Source organism: Rissa tridactyla, chromosome 7 (genome assembly GCF_028500815.1).
Source record: "Rissa tridactyla isolate bRisTri1 chromosome 7, bRisTri1.patW.cur.20221130, whole genome shotgun sequence".
Classification (NCBI taxonomy): Eukaryota; Metazoa; Chordata; class Aves; order Charadriiformes; family Laridae; genus Rissa; species Rissa tridactyla.
In genome coordinates this window covers 31,240,302-31,262,700 of record NC_071472.1, presented here as the reverse complement: position 1 = coordinate 31,262,700, position 22,399 = coordinate 31,240,302, and the positions used below count along the sequence as shown (strand labels likewise).

At 41.4% G+C, this 22,399-nt stretch overlaps 2 protein-coding genes and 2 non-coding genes across 4 annotated transcripts; 1 reads left to right on the top strand and 3 right to left on the bottom strand.

The window, feature by feature from the left end:
- Nucleotides 1–1,493: 1,493 nt before the first annotated feature.
- On the bottom strand, nucleotides 1,494–5,592 carry EEF1B2 (eukaryotic translation elongation factor 1 beta 2). Its single transcript, XM_054208880.1, has 6 exons — nucleotides 5,440–5,592; nucleotides 4,894–5,016; nucleotides 3,417–3,540; nucleotides 2,986–3,052; nucleotides 2,188–2,313; nucleotides 1,494–1,687 (listed from the first exon to the last, which is right to left on the bottom strand). Exons 1-6 carry the CDS (start codon nucleotides 5,517–5,519, stop codon nucleotides 1,533–1,535), a joined length of 675 nt encoding a protein of 224 aa, XP_054064855.1. The 5' UTR covers nucleotides 5,520–5,592; the 3' UTR covers nucleotides 1,494–1,532.
- On the bottom strand, nucleotides 2,556–2,689 carry LOC128913216 (small nucleolar RNA SNORA41). The gene has a single exon (XR_008467880.1). It is a non-coding gene; the product is annotated as a small nucleolar RNA SNORA41 (small nucleolar RNA).
- Nucleotides 3,123–3,203, bottom strand: LOC128913213 (small nucleolar RNA SNORD51). Its single transcript, XR_008467877.1, has one exon. It is a non-coding gene; the product is annotated as a small nucleolar RNA SNORD51 (small nucleolar RNA).
- A 148-nt stretch (nucleotides 5,593–5,740) lies between the features above and the next one.
- Nucleotides 5,741–22,238, top strand: NDUFS1 (NADH:ubiquinone oxidoreductase core subunit S1). Its single transcript, XM_054208878.1, has 19 exons — nucleotides 5,741–6,174; nucleotides 6,937–7,004; nucleotides 7,233–7,327; nucleotides 8,793–8,900; nucleotides 11,213–11,289; nucleotides 11,382–11,463; nucleotides 11,573–11,703; nucleotides 12,436–12,621; nucleotides 13,097–13,231; nucleotides 13,640–13,754; nucleotides 14,758–14,903; nucleotides 15,518–15,646; nucleotides 16,866–16,995; nucleotides 17,486–17,646; nucleotides 19,229–19,383; nucleotides 19,980–20,155; nucleotides 20,906–21,040; nucleotides 21,159–21,231; nucleotides 21,533–22,238. Exons 2-19 carry the CDS (start codon nucleotides 6,941–6,943, stop codon nucleotides 21,622–21,624), a joined length of 2,190 nt encoding a protein of 729 aa, XP_054064853.1. The 5' UTR covers nucleotides 5,741–6,174; nucleotides 6,937–6,940; the 3' UTR covers nucleotides 21,625–22,238.
- The last annotated feature ends 161 nt before the right edge of the window (nucleotides 22,239–22,399 follow it).

Below are 22,399 nucleotides of genomic sequence, written 5' to 3'. Positions count from 1 at the left end.
TAAATTCTCTGTCTCAGTCCAACAGAAGGCCTAGAAACGTGAATTTGTCTAGAAGCTTTACAACTTTGACAGTTTTTACATTTGTATCATTCCTATGGATATTTTTTTGGAAAACAATTTAGTTATGATAGGTTCTTCAATCTTTAAAAAAAATGTCAAAAATCGATTTAGAAGCCAATCTGGAGCAAAGTAAGCAGCTCAAACTGCCATTAATTATGCTACTTTATCTTTGCATTTTAATTGAACGCCTATTTTTTGGATGTTTTCAGCCAGGACTACACTTCGAGTTTATGATGGAAGTAAATTATCCCACCTGCATGAGCTGTGGCCTGTGTCACTGCTGCCCATTCAGGCTAGCACTACCATGGCAGGGCTGGACAGTTGGTGCCTGAAGGAGCCCCTGTGGAAGGCCCAGGCCGCCCCCTAGTCGCCTTCAGGCTCATAGCACCAGGCCAGCCGCAGCCTGCCCGGGCTGGCCAACCTGCAGGGCATCATACAAGGACCTCCAAACACGAAAGCAGGAGCTTTTATCAACACCGTTATTCGCTGTACTAATTAAGAAGCCCCAGAAAAAGATGCAACACTTGAAGTAATTTCACCACAAACGTTTTCACACCTTGGAGGAAAAGAGCTACAAGTCACAGAATTGCCCCGGTTGGAAGGGACCTTTCAGATCTACTCCAACCATCAACCTAACTCTGACAAAAACCATCACTAAACCACATCTCTAAGCGCTATGTCTACCCATGTTTTAAATACCTCCATGGTGACTCAACCATTTCCCTGGGCAGCCTGTTCCAGTGCTTAATAACCCTTTCAATGTAAAATTTTTCCTAATATCCAGTCTAAACCTCCCCTGGTGCACACAACAGGAGACAAGAAGGTACTGTGGTAGCTTCAAGTCAGATAAGGAAGTGTTTCACTACATGCCTTGTCATCTCTAGGGCAGTGCAGTTGCTTCCAAGAATCACAGAATGGTTTGGGTTGGAAGGGACCTTAAAGATCATCTAGCACCCACTCCCTACCATGGGCAGGGACACCTCCCACTAGACCATCTCCCCTCCCTCACTGAAGCAGTTTTAGCTTTCAACAAAAGCCACATTATATTTGGGTAGATCACCACCCTTATTAAACAAAAGGAATTTACACTACTAGTTATCTGCTAAAAAAAAAAAAAAAAAAATAAAGTGACTTGCACTTTGTCTGAGCCCTGTGCTTTTCCTTTAAAGCCATCCTTCCTTCCAGAGGAACTAAGGAAACTTCCAAAGGGGGAGCAAAGAGCAGTTCAGATTTTTAAAGCCATGTAAATGTGAAATCTGGTTTGATGGTAAACGTGAATTTTCTCTTTCCTCTGCTCATGCTCTTGGGTACTGCAGTGGGGTGTTGGAGCAACCTTTAAATTCAGTTTTAGGTTCTACTTTACCCATCAACCAAATTTTACATTTAGGAGTTGGATTACGCCATGATTTCAAATTAACCACAGACACACAGCCTAATTTTTGCTATTACATTTATTCTAGATATATCAAGACTTAAATCTTATTGAAAGCAGCTACATCCATTGATTGTACATAATCTTCAAAAGCTGTTATTCTCTCCTCCAGCATATCTGTTCCAACTTTATCATCTTCAACAACGCACTGGATCTGAAGCTTTTTGATGCCATAGCCAACTGGTACCAGCTTGGCTGCAAAAAAGAAAAAGCACATTTAGTACTCCTTGACTGGTGGAATCCCTTAAAAATGCAAGTCTACTAAGAGTAAACTGACCAAAGTAGTTTGCAGGAATACATAAAAAATGTAGTTGTTCCATATTGATCAAAAACACAGCATCTATTACAAGGTGGTCAAAAAGGGTTTGGGTTTTGTGGCTCTCCCCCACCACCCATCCAAACCAGTGATGTGGGTGTATGGGTGTGTGTTTGCTGCATCAGGAACTGTGCAGGCAGATGCAGGATAGCAGAGACAAAGTTTTAAAGCTTTTAAAACCTGTACTTGAATCTCAACCTGGCCACTGCACTAATACACCTTTTTGACTATGTCAAGATACTGAAGTACTGTGGTGGTGTAACTCCCACCACATTTTCACAGATCAGCAAATGGTGACCACAAGTCTACCTGGTCACACGCTATCTTAAGAGACTGCAACACCTTCCTTTTCCCTACTTTGAAATTTTCTCCTACTTACAAGATCCCCAGACCAAGCCATCTGCTTGAATGCTTCGAACACACTCCTCCAGTTTAGCCATGTCTGTCTCATCATCCCAAGGTTTCACATCAAGCAAGATCGATGATTTGGCAACAACAGCTGGTTCTGGGGGAAGAAAACCATTGTTAAAAGCTAGGGAATTTTCAAAAACACTTGTGAATATCCTTGTGAACTAGCTTTGTAAGAACAACTTTTCCGATTTCATCGACAAGAACCATGACATAGCTGACAGGCCTCTTGTACCAACACACATTTCAAAAGCTATGCACATCCCAGTGTTCAAGATGCAGACACACGACACATTCTTGAGCAATGGTCTCATACAAAAACGTAGATTAAAAAGCCAACATTGTTTGTTACATAGGAAGTCCTTTTCAGAGGATCTGAGAAGGAGCTTAACGCCATGTAACAGTTTATTTTCCACAGAGGGAATCCTGCAACTGCTACAGTTCTGAACAGCTCCAGACCAGTAGCTGTGGACGGACTTGCATATCGCAGCCTTTTCTCTAAGGGTTCAAAGAAAATCCCAGGGTTACATCCATTTACATAGATAGCTCAGCCTCTGGGTAAGACAAGAGTGTATTAAGCAGGACAAATATATCGAAGTGCCCATTTTCTATAGAAAAGGCTAAGCTCACAGGCAATTCAAGTGAAGCTAATTATTCCCATCTCATTCCAGTCATTTATCTATTACAATCAGTGTTTCTAGCTATCCTGTTCAAATACATGAAAATTAACTCAAGCATAAAAAGATTAAAAAGTTCTTGGTAGACATACTTTTGGACTTCTTTGACTCGTACTGGGCCAGACGTTCTTCCCTCAGTTTCTTTGCCTCTTCACTTTCCTGAAAGAAATCTGAAGTCACAGAAGAGCACCAAACCCCTGCATCTTTAAATCATTACCAAACAGACTGGCGTTTACTCAGGCAAAAACAAATCATCACAACTCTCAGCCGAAAGATGGTGATTTTTTTGTTTTATTCATCACGTAACCAGTCAAAGTTAAAAGCAGACAGTTCACCCCATTGCAACACATTCCTTTCTAACTCTTTCACCTTCCAAACTTTTCTGTTCTGCAAAGACAGCTGAACTCGAGAACTCTAAGTAGAATCTGGTATCAAATTTAAGTAACAAACTAGTAAGGCAAAAATCTGCATATCTGGTATTTCTAAAAAAACCCTAAGTATTATACAAAAAGGTCACAAGTACCTCCTCATCATCAGATCCAAAAAGATCAATATCATCATCATCTTTGCTGTCTGTGGCTGCACCTGTTGTGTCCTCAACATCCGCAGGACCGTATTTCCCCAAAGCCTTCTTTACTCCTGGCAAGCTGAAAGAGAACAGCAGGTATTAGGAACCTACTCGAACATCAACACAAATAACATCCATTTGTCACTGAACCCACAAGTATATTAACAGTAAAAATGCTGTGCTAAAAAGAAGCATCATCTAATTCTGCTACCTGAAAACAGAACCTCCTTAAAGAAAATCCCCAATGCTCCTGATGAGATGCTAGTCAAGACTACAGCAAATCCCATATTCAAAGACTGTTCATCTAAGCTGACATGATCCTGCCCAACATTGCTACTCCACCTAGGTATACGGCTAGAAAAAGCTTTCATATTAGAATCACTTATCTGCATTATATTCTGTGTAGGAAGAGTTATCAGTTTCTTATTCATGCTTCCCTAAAAATATTTTCAATTGTTTAAAAACTAGTAGTAACAGAAAACACATTGTTGCAAGTGACTTTGGAAGTGTGAGTGCTTTACTCTGGAAGCTGGCGAGGGACCAGAACCCCCCGAATTAATATTCTCCTATAGCTCGTGTAGTTCTGTAGTCTTAGAATAACCTCATAGTTTTATTGTTACTGTGAACTGCTGTTACGAGAGTCATAAAACTAGCTTTACTTTTCAGGAAACTGGAAGTAGTTTCCACAGAGTGGACTTTGTGAAGCAACTTTATAATCTCAGTCCCCTTTAGCATTTTAAGAGCTTCTGAAATGGACTGGTGACTGGGCCACCCAACTTTACAAGAGTTCCCTCCAAACAGGACTGAGGCACATAGAGGAGGCAGTGTAGCAATACTGACACTACCTGTGCTGTACCTTTTTAGAGAGGCCTGCAGTCTCCATGGTTGTCAATACAGCACCTTTCATGAACACTAAAATCACTAAAAAAGAAAAAAGATAACGTTTGCTTTCATATTTCCTCTTCTTTATATGTGCTTCTGCATTGCAAGTAATTATCTTCCAGGACTAAAAACCCTGAACGAACTGCTTTCCGTATTTATCATCTGTTTACAGTATATTTATCTTTAAAGACTCCTCTAATACTTTTTAATCTGTTTTGATGTTGCCTTTATGGGATTAATTACTGGTAATTAATTTCAAGCTTTCAGCACAGTTATCTGTGTAAATGGCAGCAAGAAAACTCAAGCCTTTCTTATAAGCTTTAGCAGAAATCTCAGAAGAGGGACAAAATCACATTGCCTAAATTCTACGTGGAAAGTGTAATGTACTGATAGAAGTCTGCTCTGCTTCTAGGGCTGTTCCTGTTCCAACGGCAACACAAAAAGCCATGTGGTATCAGTGAAAAACAGTTTGGTTCAAACTCCAGAAAACAAACGCAACACTTTGTAGGCCAGCTCGCACATATGTTCCAGCTTTGCAGTTTAACCATACCTTGCCTTTTGCTTTTCGTACGACTTAATATGATTGTACCACCGAAGAGCATGAAACAAGTCTGCAGGAGGTGGGGCAGCGATTGCTTCAAAGACTGCTATATCAGCCTGAGAAGGGACGTACCTGCGGAGAATAAGCCGAAGTTAGCCCCCTTCCTCGGTGCACGCAGGAAGATGCGAAGCAGCAGCCGCTGAGCACAGAAACGACCCCGCCACCGCCGCAGTAGCAGCAGCTCGGTGCGTCCCCCAGGCTGCTGCTGGGCCCAGCGGCGAACACCGCGGAAACTACGCGAAGCCCAGCGTGCTCGGCACCGCAGGCGCGCTGAGGCAGCCCCACGAGCTCGGCCCACTCCGGCACTCCGCCTCCCATAGCGGCCTTACGGCAGCAGCTGCCAGGGACAGAAACACAGGCCTGCCTAGAAGCTCCCCCGCGCCAGCACGGCCCCCATCATTCCCCCCGCAGTCTCCCATCAGGCCACCAGGCCTCACCACGGCCTGGCCAGGCTCGCCTCCCCCGAGCCCCAGCGGTCCCCCAGCCGCCTCTCACCCCTCGATATAGCTCCTGTCAGCCAGGAAATCATTGAGGACCCGGAGGCCAGCGGCGGACTTAAGGTCCCCGAAGCCCATAGCGGCGCAGCGCACACGCTCCCACCCGCTCCCCGAGCCCGACCGCCGCGCAAAGAGACCCAGCAGCCCCTGCGCCGCCCTTATATAGGGGCACAGATCCTTCCGCAGATTGGTGCGCACATGTATTCCTCCGCCAGAACGAACCGCGAAGTAGTTCCTCATGGTGTTGGCAGCTCCAGCGCAGGGCGCGCAGCGGGCGGGACATCAGAGGTGCGGGGGAGGATGGGGTAATAAACGTGGGGGTAACGGTAAAGCCTAGGAAGCTTTCCTGCGTTACAAGGGTATGGCCACATTCCTTGTGCAGCCCGACCCCCCCTCACCGCAGGTCCAGCGGAAGTTGCCGGAGTTAGACGAAGACAGGAGCGGAAGGAGACGGAAATTGCCGAGGGTGGCGCGTCTGACGGTGGCCGAGAGGGCGCCGAGATAGCGGCGGAAACTGCCGAGTGCCGCCGACGCTCTGACGGAAATCCCCGAAGCGGCCGGTTCCGAAGGTTGCCGAACCGCCCACGTCAGAAGGCGGCGCCGGTCGCGGTGGCGCCCGTCTCCGGAGGTTGCCGAAGGAGGCCGCGGCGAGCGGCGGAAAGGGCCGAGGCCGAGGCGCAGGGCAGCCTGAGCAGCGGTGGGGAAGGCCGAGGCGCCTCCGCCGCCCGTCCAGGTAACAGCGGACGCCGCGGCGGGGAGGCCGGGGGTGGCGGCGGTATGGGCGCCCTCCTCCCCTCGCCGCTCCCGGTGTCCTTGACGGGCACGGCGGCGGGCCGGGGGCTGTCCGGCGGGCAGCGGCGGGAGGCGCCGCCAAGGTGACCCCCAGCGCCGGGCGGTGCTGCCGCCCGCCCTGCCCTCGGCCCCGGGGACGGGGACGCCGGGCCCGCCGCCGGGCTGAGCGGGCTTGGCAAGGCCGCGGCACAGTCGGTGCCTGTGGGAGCGGGGCCCGGGGGGGCTGGCGGCGGGGAGCCCGACTGGTTCCCGGGGCGCTTGCGGTGGGGTGGGCCGCTGCGTGTGTTTGTAAACACGGAGCGCTTGCAGGGAAGCTGCCACCCGTTCCGGGTGGCTGCTCGTCCTTCGTCCGTGCTCCTGGCAGCGCTTGCAGAGGTCGCGTCTGGAGCAGGGCTGGCAGCTGCTTGTCACCGTGGCTTGCACCATTTTTAGTGTAAGGTGACGTACATATACGTGAGGTGTAGATAGTTGTAAAGAGAGAGACATATCTTGTAGTTTAAGAAAGTAACTAGTTATTCTCTTACAACTAGATGATCTTTAAGGTCCCTTCTAACCTGAACCATTCTATGATTGTATAACCCAGTAGGTATAGGTGCATACATACTTTTTTGCAACTGTTACAGAAGTTTTACTCTGCCTGTTTAAAACCTCTCAGCAATCTGAACTGATTAAAAACTCGGTGCTGTTCTCTCTCTTGCCAAAGCACAATGCTTCGACTACCTGCTGTCCGCAGGACCTTAGCTGGGGTCACCCAGTCCTCCAAAGTGTGTGGTAAGTGCCTTGAGTTTATGGTTTTTGCCTGTGTGTATGGTGATAAAATTGGTGCATGTGTAACTGACTTATTGAAGGGCATGTACGCGTACTTTGTTTGCAGCTCTGGAATTCTATGTTGTACTGTTTATAGAACTTGAATCGTCTCAGTACTGTATGAATAACTGTAAGATAAGCAGCGTGGGGTAGTAACTGAAAGTTTTTGTTTTCTTTTTCCACGTCTCTCAGGACGTCGTACAACTGCAACAGCAGCCAGCAACCAAATAGAAGTGTTTGTGGATGGTCATCCTGTGTTGGTGAACCCTGGAACTACAGTACTTCAGGTGTGGGGAGTTGCATGCTAAATTTTTCTTGGACTCCCTGTCTCACTTCTTGGCAGTGTGTTCTATCCTATATATCAAAAAAACCCCACAACCCTTTGCATTATTTCTTGCAATTCTTATGGGTGTTTTCACTGACTGTGATACAATTTCATGTGGCAGAAATCATTTGGGGAGTTCAGTGTTTGAAAAAGAAGCATCTGCCATGATTGCCTGAAAGAAGATGCGTGCAGCTTGAATGCCAACTGCAAAAATTTACACAATGCAATAACAGACTTTGATAAATTCTGGTTGAAATTCTAGCTCTGAACTCTACGTGACCTGGTAGTCTTTCAGAACCTGTTAATTTTGTATCTTATTAAAGTGGTGTCTTAGGCAAAAGAGGTGTAGTCTCCTTCTGGTTATTAGTTCTTATGATTCACAATACTGATCCTTCGCTGCCTTTATTCTTCTCGGTGTGGGAAGAAATGGAACCTGGATTTCCCAGCCTGTACTCAGCATTGTTGCTTTTCAGGCCAAAATTTCAAGTAGATCTTTTTTCAGTCTTAACGCCTTTTTAAGAAGCCATTAAATGGGGACGTGGTATAGTGAGTTAGAATATTAAAGTACATAGTATTTATTTCAAAATATATCCCTTGTTCTTTGGATACAAGTTACTAATTTATTTAGGCATTAGAACGCCCCTGGCAGGAGTCAAATGTAATATTTTCTTAAATGCTATTTTAACGAGCTTTTTAGTTTTGCTTACATGTGATAATTCTTTGTAGATTTCATCAGAAAAATTAGATCTTCTTAGATTTTTTTATTTTTTTTTTTAATTTAGTGGTGTTTGTTCTGGCAGGCATAGCTAGCGCTATAGCGTAGATACCTCAGCTGTGGGGATTTTACGCAGGAAAGGCCAGCTTCATCAGTTCTCTGGAAATCTGTCATCTCTGTCCTCCTATCGCTTCTTCAGACATTTCATGGAAGAATGTTTCTGAGTTTGGGGTTCTACTGAAGTTGAAGATTGACTATGCTCCAGTACCTTTATAGAGAGTATCTGTGTTGTTGAATTATCAGAAGTCATTATGCCCATTGTTGTTTCCTTTATATTTTTCAAATTTTCCTCTTTTATGCATTTTTCTTTAAATAGTGCATACTTTGTTTAAAAAGTTACTTTTATTGCTGTTGTCCTATCTATTAGAGAGAATTCTCTCTATTCTTGGAGGAAAGAATGAGAGAGAGGTCAGTTCTCATTTCCTCAATCAGTTACAAATTTTGCAAAAAATTTATTTGTAATTGATAACCTGACATGTTTCTGCTTGATCACTGTTTTTTTTTGTGGTCACTTCTTAAGATGAAAGATTGAATGCACTATATTCCTAAGCACTAACAGTGTTATTCTTTGAAAAACTGAATAATGTTTTATGACGTGGAACTGAAAGATCTAACTAAAATTTAATTTTCCTTTGTTTCTTATACTTTATAGGCCTGTGAAAAGGCTGGAATTCAGATACCTCGGTTTTGTTACCATGATCGTCTCTCTGTTGCTGGAAACTGTAGGATGTGTCTTGTGGAAATAGAGAAGGCTCCCAAGGTATCGTATATGTTTTATAGGAATTACAATTTTCTGCTGTGCTTATGGCCTAGTTTAAATCTTGTAAATAATTGTTTGCACTATCATTAGCACACAAGTTGTTGTAATTCAGCTGCTCAAAGCAGGTTTTTCCTTTCTTCCCACTGGACTGCAGGGATTGCCTATGAATCAGTCAGTTCTCAGGCTGTTATGGATTATCTTGCTCCTGGATGTGAACATTTGATATCTGTCCATTTTCAGTAAGATATGTATTTATTTTATGTAATCCAGGCTTCAACCGCACGTTTTCAGCTGATATTACACAAATAGTAAAGTTCAGATACTGTATGAATTCAGCTGTAGGATTAGTGTCTGCAGGTTTGTTTTAGTTAAGTAGAGATTGCGGTTACTTACTAGTTTAATGTATACGTACCATTGATGTCTGTTGTAAAATAGTAACTTCAGGATTGAAGGCTGTCTTCAGCCGTATTAAGAAATCTGTGCAGATAGTTGAGGCATTCTTTTCAAGTTCAGTCTTGGTTGCACATTTATATTCACATATAAAGCTCTTTAGTTCACCTCAACTTGAATTCCACAGTTTGAGCTTTGTGTCTCTGTAAGTGTTGGGTTATCACTAAAGATGGAAGTTATGATCCCACATGACATCCTTGTCTCTGAATTGGAGAGACATGGATTTGACAGATGGACCACTTGGTGGGTAACAAATTGGCTGGATGGTCACACTCAAAGAGTTGTGGTCAACAGCTCAATGTCCAAGTGGAAACCAGTGATGAGTGGCATTCCTCAGGGGTCGGTACTGGAACCAACAGTATTTAACATCTTTGTTGGCAACACAGACAGTGGGATTGAGTGCACCCTCAGCAAATTTGCTGACGACACCAAGCTTTGTGGAGCGGTCAACATGCTGGAGGGAAGGGATGCAATCCGGAGGGACCTGGACAGGCTTGAGAGGTGGGCCCGTGCAAACTTTATGAAGTTCAGCAAGGCCAAGTGCAGAGTCCTGCACATGGATTGGGGCAATCCCAAGCACAAATACAGGCTGGGCAGAGGATGGACTGAGAGCAGCCCTGAGGAGAAGGACTTGGGGGTGTTAGTGGATGAGAAGCTCAACACGAGCCTGCAGTGTGCACTCGCAGCCCAGAAAGCCAACCGAATCCTGGGCTGCATCAAAAAAAGAAGCATGGCCAGCAGGTCAAGGGAGGTGGTTCTGCCCCTCTACTCTGCTTTCGTGAGACCCCACCTGGAGTACTGCGTCCAACTCTGGGGCCCCCAACATAAGAAGGACGTGGACCTGTTGGATGGAGTGGGTCCGGAGGAGGGCTACAAAGAGGATCAGAGGTGCTCCAGCCCTCCCTTATGAAGACAGGCTGAGAGAGTTGGGGTGGTTCAGCCTGGAGAAGAGAAGGCTCCGGGGAGACCTTATAGCAGCCTTCCAGTACTTAAAGGGAGCCTACAGGAAAGGTGGAGAAGGGACTCTCTTATCACAGGGTGTAGCAACAGGGTAGGGGATAATGGTTTTAAACTGAAAGAGGGTAGATTTAGATTAGATATGAGGAAGAAACTCTTTACTATGAGGGTGGTGAGGCACTGGAACAGGTTGCCCAGGGAAGCTGTGGATGCCCCATCCCTGGAGGTGTTCAAGGCCAGGCTGGATGGGGCTTTGAGCAGCCTGGTCTAGTGGCAGGTGTCCCTGCCCATGGCAGGGGGGCTGGAACTAGATGATCTTTAAGGTCCCTTCCAGCTCTTAACTACTCTATGATTCTGTGATGGTCTATCTCATGGCGTAATTGAAAAGTAGGAGGGTTCTCTGAGGGTTCTCTGAAAAGTTCTCTGAGCCGGAGTTTTTGTTAATCTTGCAGTAATCTTGTGAAAAATCTTGTTCCAGGACTCTTTGTACAGGCTTTGTCCAAATAAATGCCTAGTAAATGATGCATACTCTGAACTTCAGTTCTAGAGATTTTCCAGATCTCTGCTGAATCTCTTTGATTTGCCTTGTATCTGTTACAACTGACTTTCTTCTTGCTATTAACTACTTGAATTGGAACTGGGAAGTGTAAAATTTTCAACTTTAAACAGAAATAAATCACAACTAAATAACCTTTTTATATAGCAGATCATTAATAAATATGGCCTCTACTGGCTTTATTGGTTAGATTTTCTTTTTTTCCTTGCGCATGCCTTTTTATTTCTACAACACGTTAAATTAATTACAGATGCGTATGTAAGAATTTAGAGGGAGGGGGAAGCTGGGGTTTGGCCTATGTTGAGAAAAAACATGTTGTGTTCATGCTTGCCTTTTATGATGATTGCAGCCAGTTGCTGCGTGTGCCATGCCAGTTATGAAGGGCTGGAACATACTGACAAACTCTGAGAAGTCCAGGAAAGCAAGGTACCTTTCTTTTAGCCTCCTATAGCTGATTAGTTACACTATTGGCTAAATGATGTAAAGTTGACATTAATGTTAGTTCCTGAACCCAACAGAGAGGGTGTAATGGAGTTCCTGCTGGCAAATCACCCATTGGACTGTCCTATCTGTGATCAGGGTGGAGAATGTGATCTACAGGTACAACATCCAATTAAATTGTGTAGACTTATGTCTTAATACTCTTGCCTTAGGTGAAACTGTGCTTTCCAGCAGCCTGGATATGTCTGTTTTCTGTTGTCTGTTCTAGGATCAATCGATGATGTTTGGCAGTGATAGGAGTAGATTTAGAGAGGGTAAACGTGCTGTGGAGGACAAGAACATTGGCCCGTTAGTCAAAACAATCATGACTCGGTGTATACAGTGCACTCGATGTATCAGGTAATATCCTTTATTTTTCACTGGAGAGAGTACTGAGCAGGCATATTTATATCAGTTTGTTACTTGTGAGAGAAACACCATGAGAGGCAGCCAATTCTTCTTATTTCTTTTCTGACTGTACTTAAGAATTTTATTTCTGGTAGGGACTGATAGCTGGTTTTCCAGAGCTACCAGACGGATGTCGTGCAGGAAATAGAGAGAGATGGCCAAAACATGAAAGTGAAATCAGAATTCTACAGGGCAGAACTGGTCCCATGGTGTTAGTGCCAGAAGGGATTTAGAAACATTAAGTGACTTCCTCAGCCACACTTGCAAGATTTATTTATTCTTGACAGCCTCTGGTAGCTATAGCTATATTTATGCTGTTCTGTAGTCCTGAGATTCAGTAACGGCTAACTTGAGCCAGATGGAAAGGAATACAATACCTGCCTAGTTCTAGAAAGAACTTGTTAGGACTAATCTTTGACTGTGAAATTCAATGAGCACTGAACTGCTCTGTTTTTTGATTTAACTCCACCTAGTTTTTGTAGCCCTGTCTGTCTGAAATTCTGCAGATGTATAGTCCTGCATGTGGTGGCACTGACTAATACATCTGAATAATTGTTTTCTTCTTTCAGGTGTGTGAACTAAGGCTAATGTTTTATCTTAAGAAAATGAGATAACGATGGAAAAATGTGCTGTGTTGCTGTTATACGTTCCAGATCTATTTTTAATTCTTTTTGCATCTACCAGGTTTGCTAGTGAGGTTGCAGGGGTAGATGACTTGGGAACAACCGGAAGAGGAAACGATATGCAAGTTGGGACTTATGTTGAAAAAATGTTCATGTCTGAGTTATCAGGAAATATTATTGACATCTGCCCAGTTGGTGCTCTTACCTCCAAGCCATATGCCTTTACTGCACGCCCATGGGAGACAAGGTGTGTATCTCAACGTCATACTGAAGATGCAGCTTTCTCCATTTCTGTCATACGCTTTGTCTTAGAATATGTCCATCTATGCTACCAAGAGTTTTCCCTGATTTTTATTCTCTGCGTTTTTGTTGTAGACTTTTCTATAGACTGAATCTAACATAAATTCTGTTATTTACTCACAGCTCATTCAAGAGAAAGAAGAATGTTTCAGTTTGTAGACTATTCTTCCCTTATTTTTAGTCTAAAATGTTTATGCCGACTGCTCAGTAAAAAAATCTGTGTGAAGGAAAATTCAAATTCATTAGCTCAGTAATTGTTGAGGATATTATTTAAAATATCTTGTGAAACTAAGCTCTTGTATGTTTATCTAAAGGTAAACCTACAGCACTTTTTTTTTGTTGTTGTTGTTTTGTTTGTTATGCCAGTCTGTTGCTGCTTGTATATAGAAAACTGCAAATGGTTTATTCGTTCTTCTAAACAGGAAGGTAGAGTCAATTGATGTTCTTGATGCAGTTGGAAGCAACATAGTAGTGAGCACGAGAACTGGAGAAGTGATGAGAATTTTGCCAAGGCTGCATGAAGATATCAACGAGGAGTGGATATCTGACAAAACAAGGTGTGTGGGAGGTGTTTGTACCCACGTGCGCATTTTTGCACGCATTAAAGGCACACTTTGCAGAAACAGAAGTGTGGTCAGTAGCACACTAACTGCTGGATTCCACTGTTAATACTGTAAAGCTATAGAAAAGAATAATTGGTAAAACATATTTTTAATATTATAATTGAAGTTACTGAGTTTTCTAATGTTTTCATTTTTGTAGCTTTTTTTTACAGTAACTTTTTTATTTGTATGACTTTTTTTTGCTTGTTTATGAGAAGGAAAAGTTAAACTCACACAAAATATTTCTTGTGTTTCTCTTTTCTAATCATTGCAAGCTGTTAGAAAACTCAGTCTTAGAAAATATTTAGTATACAAAGTTATCTCAGTCTTTGCTCTTTAGTAATGTTAGTGGTGTTCACTTAGGTTCGCTTATGATGGTCTGAAGCGTCAGAGACTTACTCAGCCAATGATCAAAAATGAGAAAGGAGTATTTGTTTATGCCTCATGGGAGGATGTATTAACTCGTGTCGCTGGTGTGGTAAGAACAATTTTCAATCCATGTAGCGTAAAATTAATTTCTAAAGCTGGACATGTAACAATGATTAATATGAAAACAGTTATATAGAAAAGGGCTTTTTTCTTTAAGGTTAGAGGGGACCATTTGACTTCTGATCCATTTTATTTCCACTTAAATTTCTTCTTTTGAATATTACTTCCTGTTTCATGGATGAGATCATCTGAAGAACTTTGTCTTATCATGATTTCATTTGGGGCATTGGGAGAGAAATTATTTTTATTTAAATGGGAAACTGAACTGTTTCTTCAGAAATTTAGGAGGAAGCAACTTTTCTGAATTACTCTGATCTATCTGAAGACTTCTTTATATTCATTTAAACTGTGCTATCACCACTTTTGCCATCAAAGCCATTAATTCTGTATTACTTAGATCTGAATTGTGCTTGCCTCAGTGCTTCCTCAGTGTGGTGATTGATTCTGCTGCTCCAATGAAGTGCTGCATGACTGCTCTGGATTTTGATTAAAAATTTTATGTGGGATGAAATAGAATTGAATAACTGTAATTGAACTTTCCTCAAGGATGTTTTTGCCCATGGTACAGTAGCAGGGTTTGTTACAAAAGCTATTGCATCTCAGATAATACCTTTGAGTTGAATTTACTACCTGAGCTTGTGTTATGGAAGTTTGTATTCTGTCTGCACCTTAGGCTCATTAAAATAAGAGCATTCAGCAGTCTTCCTCTCCTCACCATACTAAATGAGAATTAGCCACATCTGAGCAGTAACTCAAGTGGGAGAGACTTGCACAGAATACAGAGAGCTGCTCTTTGCTTATCCTGAGTTCTGAAGGACCTGGAGTCACTGCCTTGCGGAAGTCGGACACTGCTGATCCGTTTGTGCTGCTCCAGACCAGCGGTTTCGCTGCTGGCTTTCGCACATCTTAATGTAACATACATTTACCTGGGCCAAATGGGAATTTATTTCAATAGTTTCTTTTGCTTACGTGTATATTTTCTCTTTCTCCAGCTACAAGCTGTCAAAGGTAAGGAAGTAGCAGCAATTGTAGGGGGACTGGTGGATGCAGAAGCGCTAATAGCTCTGAAAGACTTACTGAATAGAGTAGATTGTGATACGCTCTGCACTGAAGAGGTCTTCCCTACTGCCGGAGCTGGGTAAGAGTTCGGGCAAAGTTTGTCTGTAATTACTGTGTTAATAAACCTTCCAGTCTGCAAATCATCTCATGTTAAGATTCTGAAATGACCTAGGATAGCAACTGCTGTGCTTTAGCAGGGTTTGTTTGAATTTACAATGTTAATATATAGAGGGTATTTATGGATTGTCAGTTGATACGTCGTCTCTACTAGAGCACATTTTACAGTATGTTGAGGCTGCTACAGTTTAACAGTAGGCTACTGAAAGCCAGTTATACTCTATTGTAAGTTGGATAATTTAGTCCATTTCTGTGTGTTGTGAAAACTATAGTACAATTATGATCTTGTAAGCTGTGTAATAGCAGATGAAGTTTTTGAAGGCTCGCAGTAAACATAGGAAATATCTTGTAATATCCTGTGTCGTTCCTGTAATATTTTAATGTCTCTGATACTCATGAAAGAGAGAAGCTCGCTCTTCTTATTTGGGTTAGTAATTCAGATTGACAAATCTCTTCTTGCCCTTTCTTTCCCTGAGATGAAAAAATATTTTAAGCATGTAGAATGTTTACCATATCTTCATTCCTTCCCTTTACTGAATTCTCATCCTCTTTCTTTCTTGCATCTTTTTGTTATAGCACAGATTTACGCTCTAACTACCTGCTTAATACCAAGATTGCCGGGGTGGAGGAGGCAGATGTCCTGCTTCTGGTTGGCACCAATCCACGCTTTGAGGCACCGCTTTTTAATGCTAGAATTCGGAAGAGGTTTGTACTCCTTGGTGGTGAATAAGCATGCAAATCCATCTGGATTTGATGCAATGCTCAGGTGGAGCCGCAGGCAGTAAGTTGAGAGTGTTCATCCAGGCTCACTGGATTTAGTTCACTTTTTAATAAAGGGAATGGTGATACATCTGTAGAAAAAGGGGGGTCTCTTCTCCCTGTAGCGCATAGGTATGTTTTGTTCATTCTCACTTTGACGTTCTATGTAAGTTCATATGCTGAGACATTTATTCCTTTGTTACATTACACAGACACCTCAGATTTTCTGTCTTAGAGAAGTTTGTTAAAGCATATTCCTAAAAAAATTATTTTCAGCATCAGTTTGCTGCTTTTTGTATTGTTGTTTAGCAAATCAGACTCGCTCATTTTAGAAGCAGTCGCTCAAGTTTAACATTTTTCTTTGGCAAGTAGTGTGGCTTTCCCAAATTTTTGAACGTGGCTAATTCAACTTTAACAAGATATGTCAGCAGGAGACAAATGAGGTTTATAAAAGCCCTGTCCTTCCTATTGCCGGGATCTTCCAAAATACATAATTTTAAAGAATAGTGGCCTTAAATTTTGAGAGGAAAAAATGCAATAAAATTTATGAATGATTCATAAATTTTTGTCTGCTATGAGAAGCTGCAGAAACAGAAAAGAATTCTAACCAGCTAAATTTTTCTGTTTATGTAAGAAATAAGCGGATTTGTAAAACCGTGAGCACTGTCAAATTCAGAATTCTATCCTCCTAAAAATGACTCCAACTCCAATTCTGAAGTAACTAAGAGTTAAGTCAAGCTAAATAAATTTAATAGTAACAGTACATGTGGGGTTTGGTTTTGTTTTGTTTGGTTTTGCCTAACACTGGAAAAGATTGTTTAAAGTTGTAGTACCTCATGTTGTGCAACCTTTTTTTTCCACTGCATTGGCAAAAGTTTGAGGAGAGGAGGGAATTGAGTTAATGAACCTCTCATGTAAGGTGTGTTGCTGCACTGGTCCCAGAATGTATGTAGAGAAATAGTCCTTATAAAAAACTCTAAAGCTTGCTTAACAGTCAAGAGTAATGCTATAAACTGCATGTTACCAAAACAATCAATGCTGTTAGAATTCCTTAGAAAGAATTTGCATCCTATTTCAAGTTATTGCTAAAATTATAATTAGTGGCTTTGGTTGAGTAAACTTCTGTATTTCTTTGATTTTTATAAAATGTTTTCTGTGTTTTCAGCTGGCTTCACAATGACTTGCAAGTGGCCCTTGTTGGCTCTCCTGTGAATTTGACCTACACATATGATCATCTAGGGGAGTCCCCACAGATACTCCAGGACATTGCTTCTGGAAAACATGCATTCTGCAAGGTACACACAACTTCAGAGCGTGACTGTTCAATTTCAGATATATTGAATAGTAATCTGAATTCCCCACAGAGACAGATTTGAAGAGAAGTATCATGTTATATACGGAGTTATTTGCTTTTAATCAAATGCTGAGATGAGATAATGATTAGTGTGCACCAAGTATGCGTGAACTGCTTAATATATTCAGGTGTGTAAAACTTCGCAGTGCAGGAAACTCACAGAATATTTCTTGATATAAAACAGGCTGTTTCAGCTGCTGCAGTTTCCACTTAAATGTCTGGTTATCAAGATGATAGTTCTGTATTGACAGGCTAGCGTACTGCTTATAGCAGTTTCTCTTGGCTTTATCTGTAAATGAAACAATGACCGCTTCAGAACCGTAGCTTTGCATGGAAGACTTATGTAGAAATTATGGGATTTATTACATTATCTGCACCAAGAATTGTCTTCGGAGCCTTGGAATGAATTTCTTGATTCTTTACTTGCACAGGTCCTCGACCAGGCCAAAAAGCCAATGGTGGTAGTAGGTAGCGCAGCACTGCAGCGTGGTGACGGAGCCGCTATCCATGCTGCCGTTTCCACCATCGCACAAAATGCCAGGACTAAGAGCGGTGTTGGCTCTGATTGGAAAGTCATGAACATCCTCCACAGGTTTGCTTTAAAGCTTTTTTTGGGAGCCACTTTCATTCACGCTGGGCATACACAAGTTACCACAATGTATGTGTGCAGATTTCTTTGTGTACACGCAAGCGGCTTATCAGGTTAGAACCTGTAGGGAATATAAAAAATAGAAGTACAAACTAGCAGAAACTTTTTAATAGAAATGGGTTTTTTGACCTGGCAAACTTTTCAGGCTCTCCATGAGAATTTATTAATCTATTATATATAAATGTAGAATTTAAAGTTTAAATTTAAACTTATAGAATACAGGAGAGCCTAATAACATATTAACACAGTGCTCAGTAGAATGCACAGCAGACCAGTGTCACTTGCTAAATGATTGCTTTTTATCTAGAGGAAGAAAAACAAAATTGCAAGAGTATGTAAATAATATGGTTTCTTATTATATTCCTTTTTCTATGCAGCTTCTTGACTGAATAGTTAATAGAAGAGCTTCAAAGCTTTTCATTTTAGGGCTTTTGATCTTAGCTATTCAGTTTATTCGGACGTTATTCCTTTTTATAGGCAAGCTTTTCTTGGGACAGTCCTTCCCCACTGTCTTCCTAAAACTCTGTTAAATTGACCACCTCTGTAAAGCAAAAATTAATTCAGCAAATGCAGTGGTGCTCAGATTCAGAGACTCAAGAAAGTCCTTCTGCCCAAAGCAGCTTCATAGATGTAAAACTAGTACAGCAAGAGCAGGGCTTGGTCCTCTGAAGGAAACTTAACTATAAAATCCTGCTGTTGAAACTGAAACATGTACTACCAAAACACAGATGAGCTAAAGAACACTCATGATACCTTTTTTTACATGTGGTTTGGTAGTATTTCATCTTACTAACTTTCATGCTTTTGGTGCACCATCCTCTCTACCTTAAGAGTAGAAAGCATCTTAACTTATTGGAACCTGTATGTCTAACTATGTCAGACAAACATAAGTAATATTGAAAGATCTGTCTCTACAGAGAGAATGTTTTTTTCTTTTAAATGTAATTGTAAGTCTGGCACTTGGTTATGCAGGATTATGCAAAACTGTTCCTTTGGAAAAGAAAAAGACTGGACAGAAAATGAGAATGATTATTTCATTTTTCTAAAAGTATCTTTATGTTTGAATAAATGCATGGTGATGATGTAGTGGTCGTAAGTCTTAGATATTTCAGAGTAGCTGATGGTCCAGCAGCTGGTCTTTCATTTTTCACGCAAGTGGCCTAAATTAAAGGCCTGCTGAGTTGAATTCCTAGCTGAAATGTGACCCTTGATGTTCCAGATGATAAGTGAGCTGCCTGACACTAGGCCCTGACCTGGAACGTCTGCCTTTATTTTGCTATCCCATCTTAAATAGGTGAGATTCCCCCTGAAAACCTCAAATGGCATCAGTTTGTCAAAACGCAAAACCAATCTGATATTCTGTCAAATACTCTGTCAAAATTTTGAGCTGCCTTTATGCTTCATTTTTGTCCTGTTACTGTTAAGAGGCCTGTTATGTCCCTTTGAAATATTTAGTCAAAAAAAGGTCTGTTCTGATGGGAGAGTTCTGAAAGAACTTTAAGTTATAATGTGTTTGTTCCTACAGGGTTGCAAGCCAGGTAGCTGCTTTGGATCTGGGTTTCAAACCAGGAGTGGAGGCAATTAGGAAAAATCCTCCCAAAGTACTGTATCTCTTGGGAGCAGATTCGGGTTGTGTAACACGTCAGGATTTGCCAAAGGACTGTTTTGTTATCTATCAAGGTAATTAGTAGATGTAAATTAAGCAATGTTACTATCTAATAGCTGGAGAGAAAGCCTAAACAGTGCCATATTCTTACAAAGATACCTGACCCTTTGATAATTTCTAGCTTTTATTTTCTGCCAAGAAATGGAGCTTCCAACACATAACTGAGATACTGGTTATCTATTTCTTAGGTAAAATTGGGGAACTGTTGACGAGTAATAAGGGAATATAAACCAGTTAGGTCTTGTGGAGCGTAGTTTCAAATCTGGCAGACAAACCAGCGTTGTTTCCCAGCTGTTCTGTCATACCAAAACATGGTCTTACCTTCATTCATTAAGCATCCTTGTTCCTGTGGCCTCCCAAAGCTGAGACTATAGAGACTGAACTACCATTTACTACTGCTTGTAGTCCGTTCATTCTCTCCAAAGTATTAGGCAAGTAAGACCTCAGAGCAGTCAGCCTAATAGCCTTTATATTACTGCTTAAGCAAACTTCAGAAACTACTTTTTTTCTGGGAACACAGAGATTCTGTATTGTGTTAAGAAAGCGTTTCTTTTTATTTTGACTTATGTTTTATATGGTTGTGTACTGTTTCCTCTTTCCATGTATTTAGGACATCACGGGGATGTGGGAGCTCCCATGGCTGATGTTATTCTCCCAGGAGCAGCATATACAGAGAAGGCGGCCACATACGTGAATACTGAGGGTAGGGCCCAGCAGACAAGAGTAGCAGTAACGCCTCCTGGGATGGCAAGGGAAGACTGGAAAATTATTAGAGCTGTCTCTGAGGTATTGTTGCTGTTATAAATTGCTTCTAATAAAAGTATACTGAGACATTAAGTTCCTTTTATATTGAAAAGTGTTTTCAAAAAGGAGGTACGTTTTCAGGGAAATACATGACTGTAGTCTTAAGAAGTAATGTTTTATACTGAATCCTCTGTTAATTCTGTGAGTTAAATCATATTGTTTCCCTTTCGAGGATGGCACTAATACTATAGCTGCTGTATGCTATTGGAATGCATAATGGGTGAAGCTTTGTCTGCAAATTCTGCAGGTCTTCATGAAGTGCTTTAGAGGAAGCTGGTGGGAGGATGCAGTTTTTTGCTTTTTAGAAAGAAAACAATATGAACTCTGAGGGCAGGACCTGATATTGTTAGATAAGATCAAGTACGTGCTTAGTAGTCACTGGGAACAAGATGCATTGATAATTGCATCAACTTTTATCTCATTTGGTGGTAAGATAGGGAAAGTACAAGTGATGTCTGTATGGAAGGAGAAAAGCACTACTTGTCTTTTTTTCCTTTGTATAGCAAACAGGACACCCTAGGTTTTTTTAACATGGGGAAGTCTTAACTGTAGGCATCAGAAGTCCAACAGAGTACTATGACTTTGCTTCAGTTTGTACATTATAACTGCCTGTGTTGTCAGGAGTGTAGATTTTTCCTGATTTTACTTTAGGTGTGTTAATGGCTTGGTAATCTAAACCACTATGTATTAAATCCCTAGACTTGACGACATTTCTTTCTGTGAATCTCTTAGCTGGCTGGTATGACCTTGCCTTATGAGAACCTTGATCAAATACGGAAGCGTTTAGAAGAAGTATCTCCTAACCTGGTTCGATACGATGATGTGGAAGAGGCTAACTACTTCACCCAGGCAAATGAATTGTCAAAGGTAACCAAATCTGAAGCATTCTTTGACCTGCCCTGAATGTAGAATTCACTAAACAAACGCTTTGGTAACAAGTTCCTATCATAAAGCTGACTTTCTTTTTTTTCCTTTCCTGCCACAGTTAGTGAAGCAACAGCTTCTTGCTGATCCTCTTGTTCCACCTCAGCTCACAATAAAAGACTTTTATATGACAGGTATGTATAGTATGGCCTTTCCTTTCTGAAATTAGCAATAGGTTTTACTTAGCTTTACAGTAAGATTCTTATGAGGCATTTAAAGCTTTCCACTAAGATATGTAGGATTTGAGTCTTTTGAAGAAACAAAATTTTCCAGTAAAATGATTTGGAATTTGCATAAAGCATAGACTATTGAACTATATTTTCAGCTAAGCATTTTTCTTTATCCTCTTTCTATGCAGTCTTGTACTAAATCTCTTTTATCTTGTATCTGTGTATATAACACACCAACATGTGTTTGGATTTATGTCTTTTTCAGATTCAATCAGTAGAGCATCCCAGACAATGGCCAAGTGTGTGAAAGCTGTTGTTGAAGGTGCTCATGCAGTAGAAGAGCCATCCATCTGCTAGAGACTAATCAGGCTGCTACACCTCTATCCAAGTATTTGTTGCAGTTAACTGCTGTGACTGATATTTTTTTTTTCAAAATCTATTTGCTAGGTCGTCGTATTTTTCTTTTCTTCATTCACATTTTCATCAGTTCAGATAGCCCTATAATACTATAGGACTGTTGTGCCTGAGAGAACATGCAGCACTCAACTTACTGTACCCAGAGGCAGAGTACCTGATGATTGTATACAAATAAATTATAATACCAAACAACCCATTACCTATGTAACTCATACGGCTCGCACTTCTTGCATGAAAAGAACTCAGTAAGCAACTCGGGCCCATTAAGTCCTGATTTGCTAGGAACAAGTCTACGTGGCAAAAATACTAGTTTGTAACCTTCTTCAAGAGTATCCACCTATCTTAATATTAAGCACCAGTGAAAGTGTGAACGTGCTATTTTTGTAATGTGCTTTCAGAGCAAGTTGTCCCTCTTTTCAGTTAAACATACCTGGTTTATGTCAGTGTTCAGACCTGCCACTGCTCTAGATATTTCTGTGTTTCTCCATTTCGGTTCAGTTGAGAAACTACTCATGGGGAAAATAAAAATAATTTTGATGTTGTGAAAAAGAAAAGCAGTTTTTGCACATCTTCCTCATATTGAGCTGCTTAAAATATGTAGCAAAAAGATAAGGCCTTTATCTAAACTAGTTCAAATACAGAAAAAATCTCAGAATAGTTTCTCCTTGCACTGATCTCTTTATAGCAAAGTGGGGGAAGGGATTGTGTATGCTGT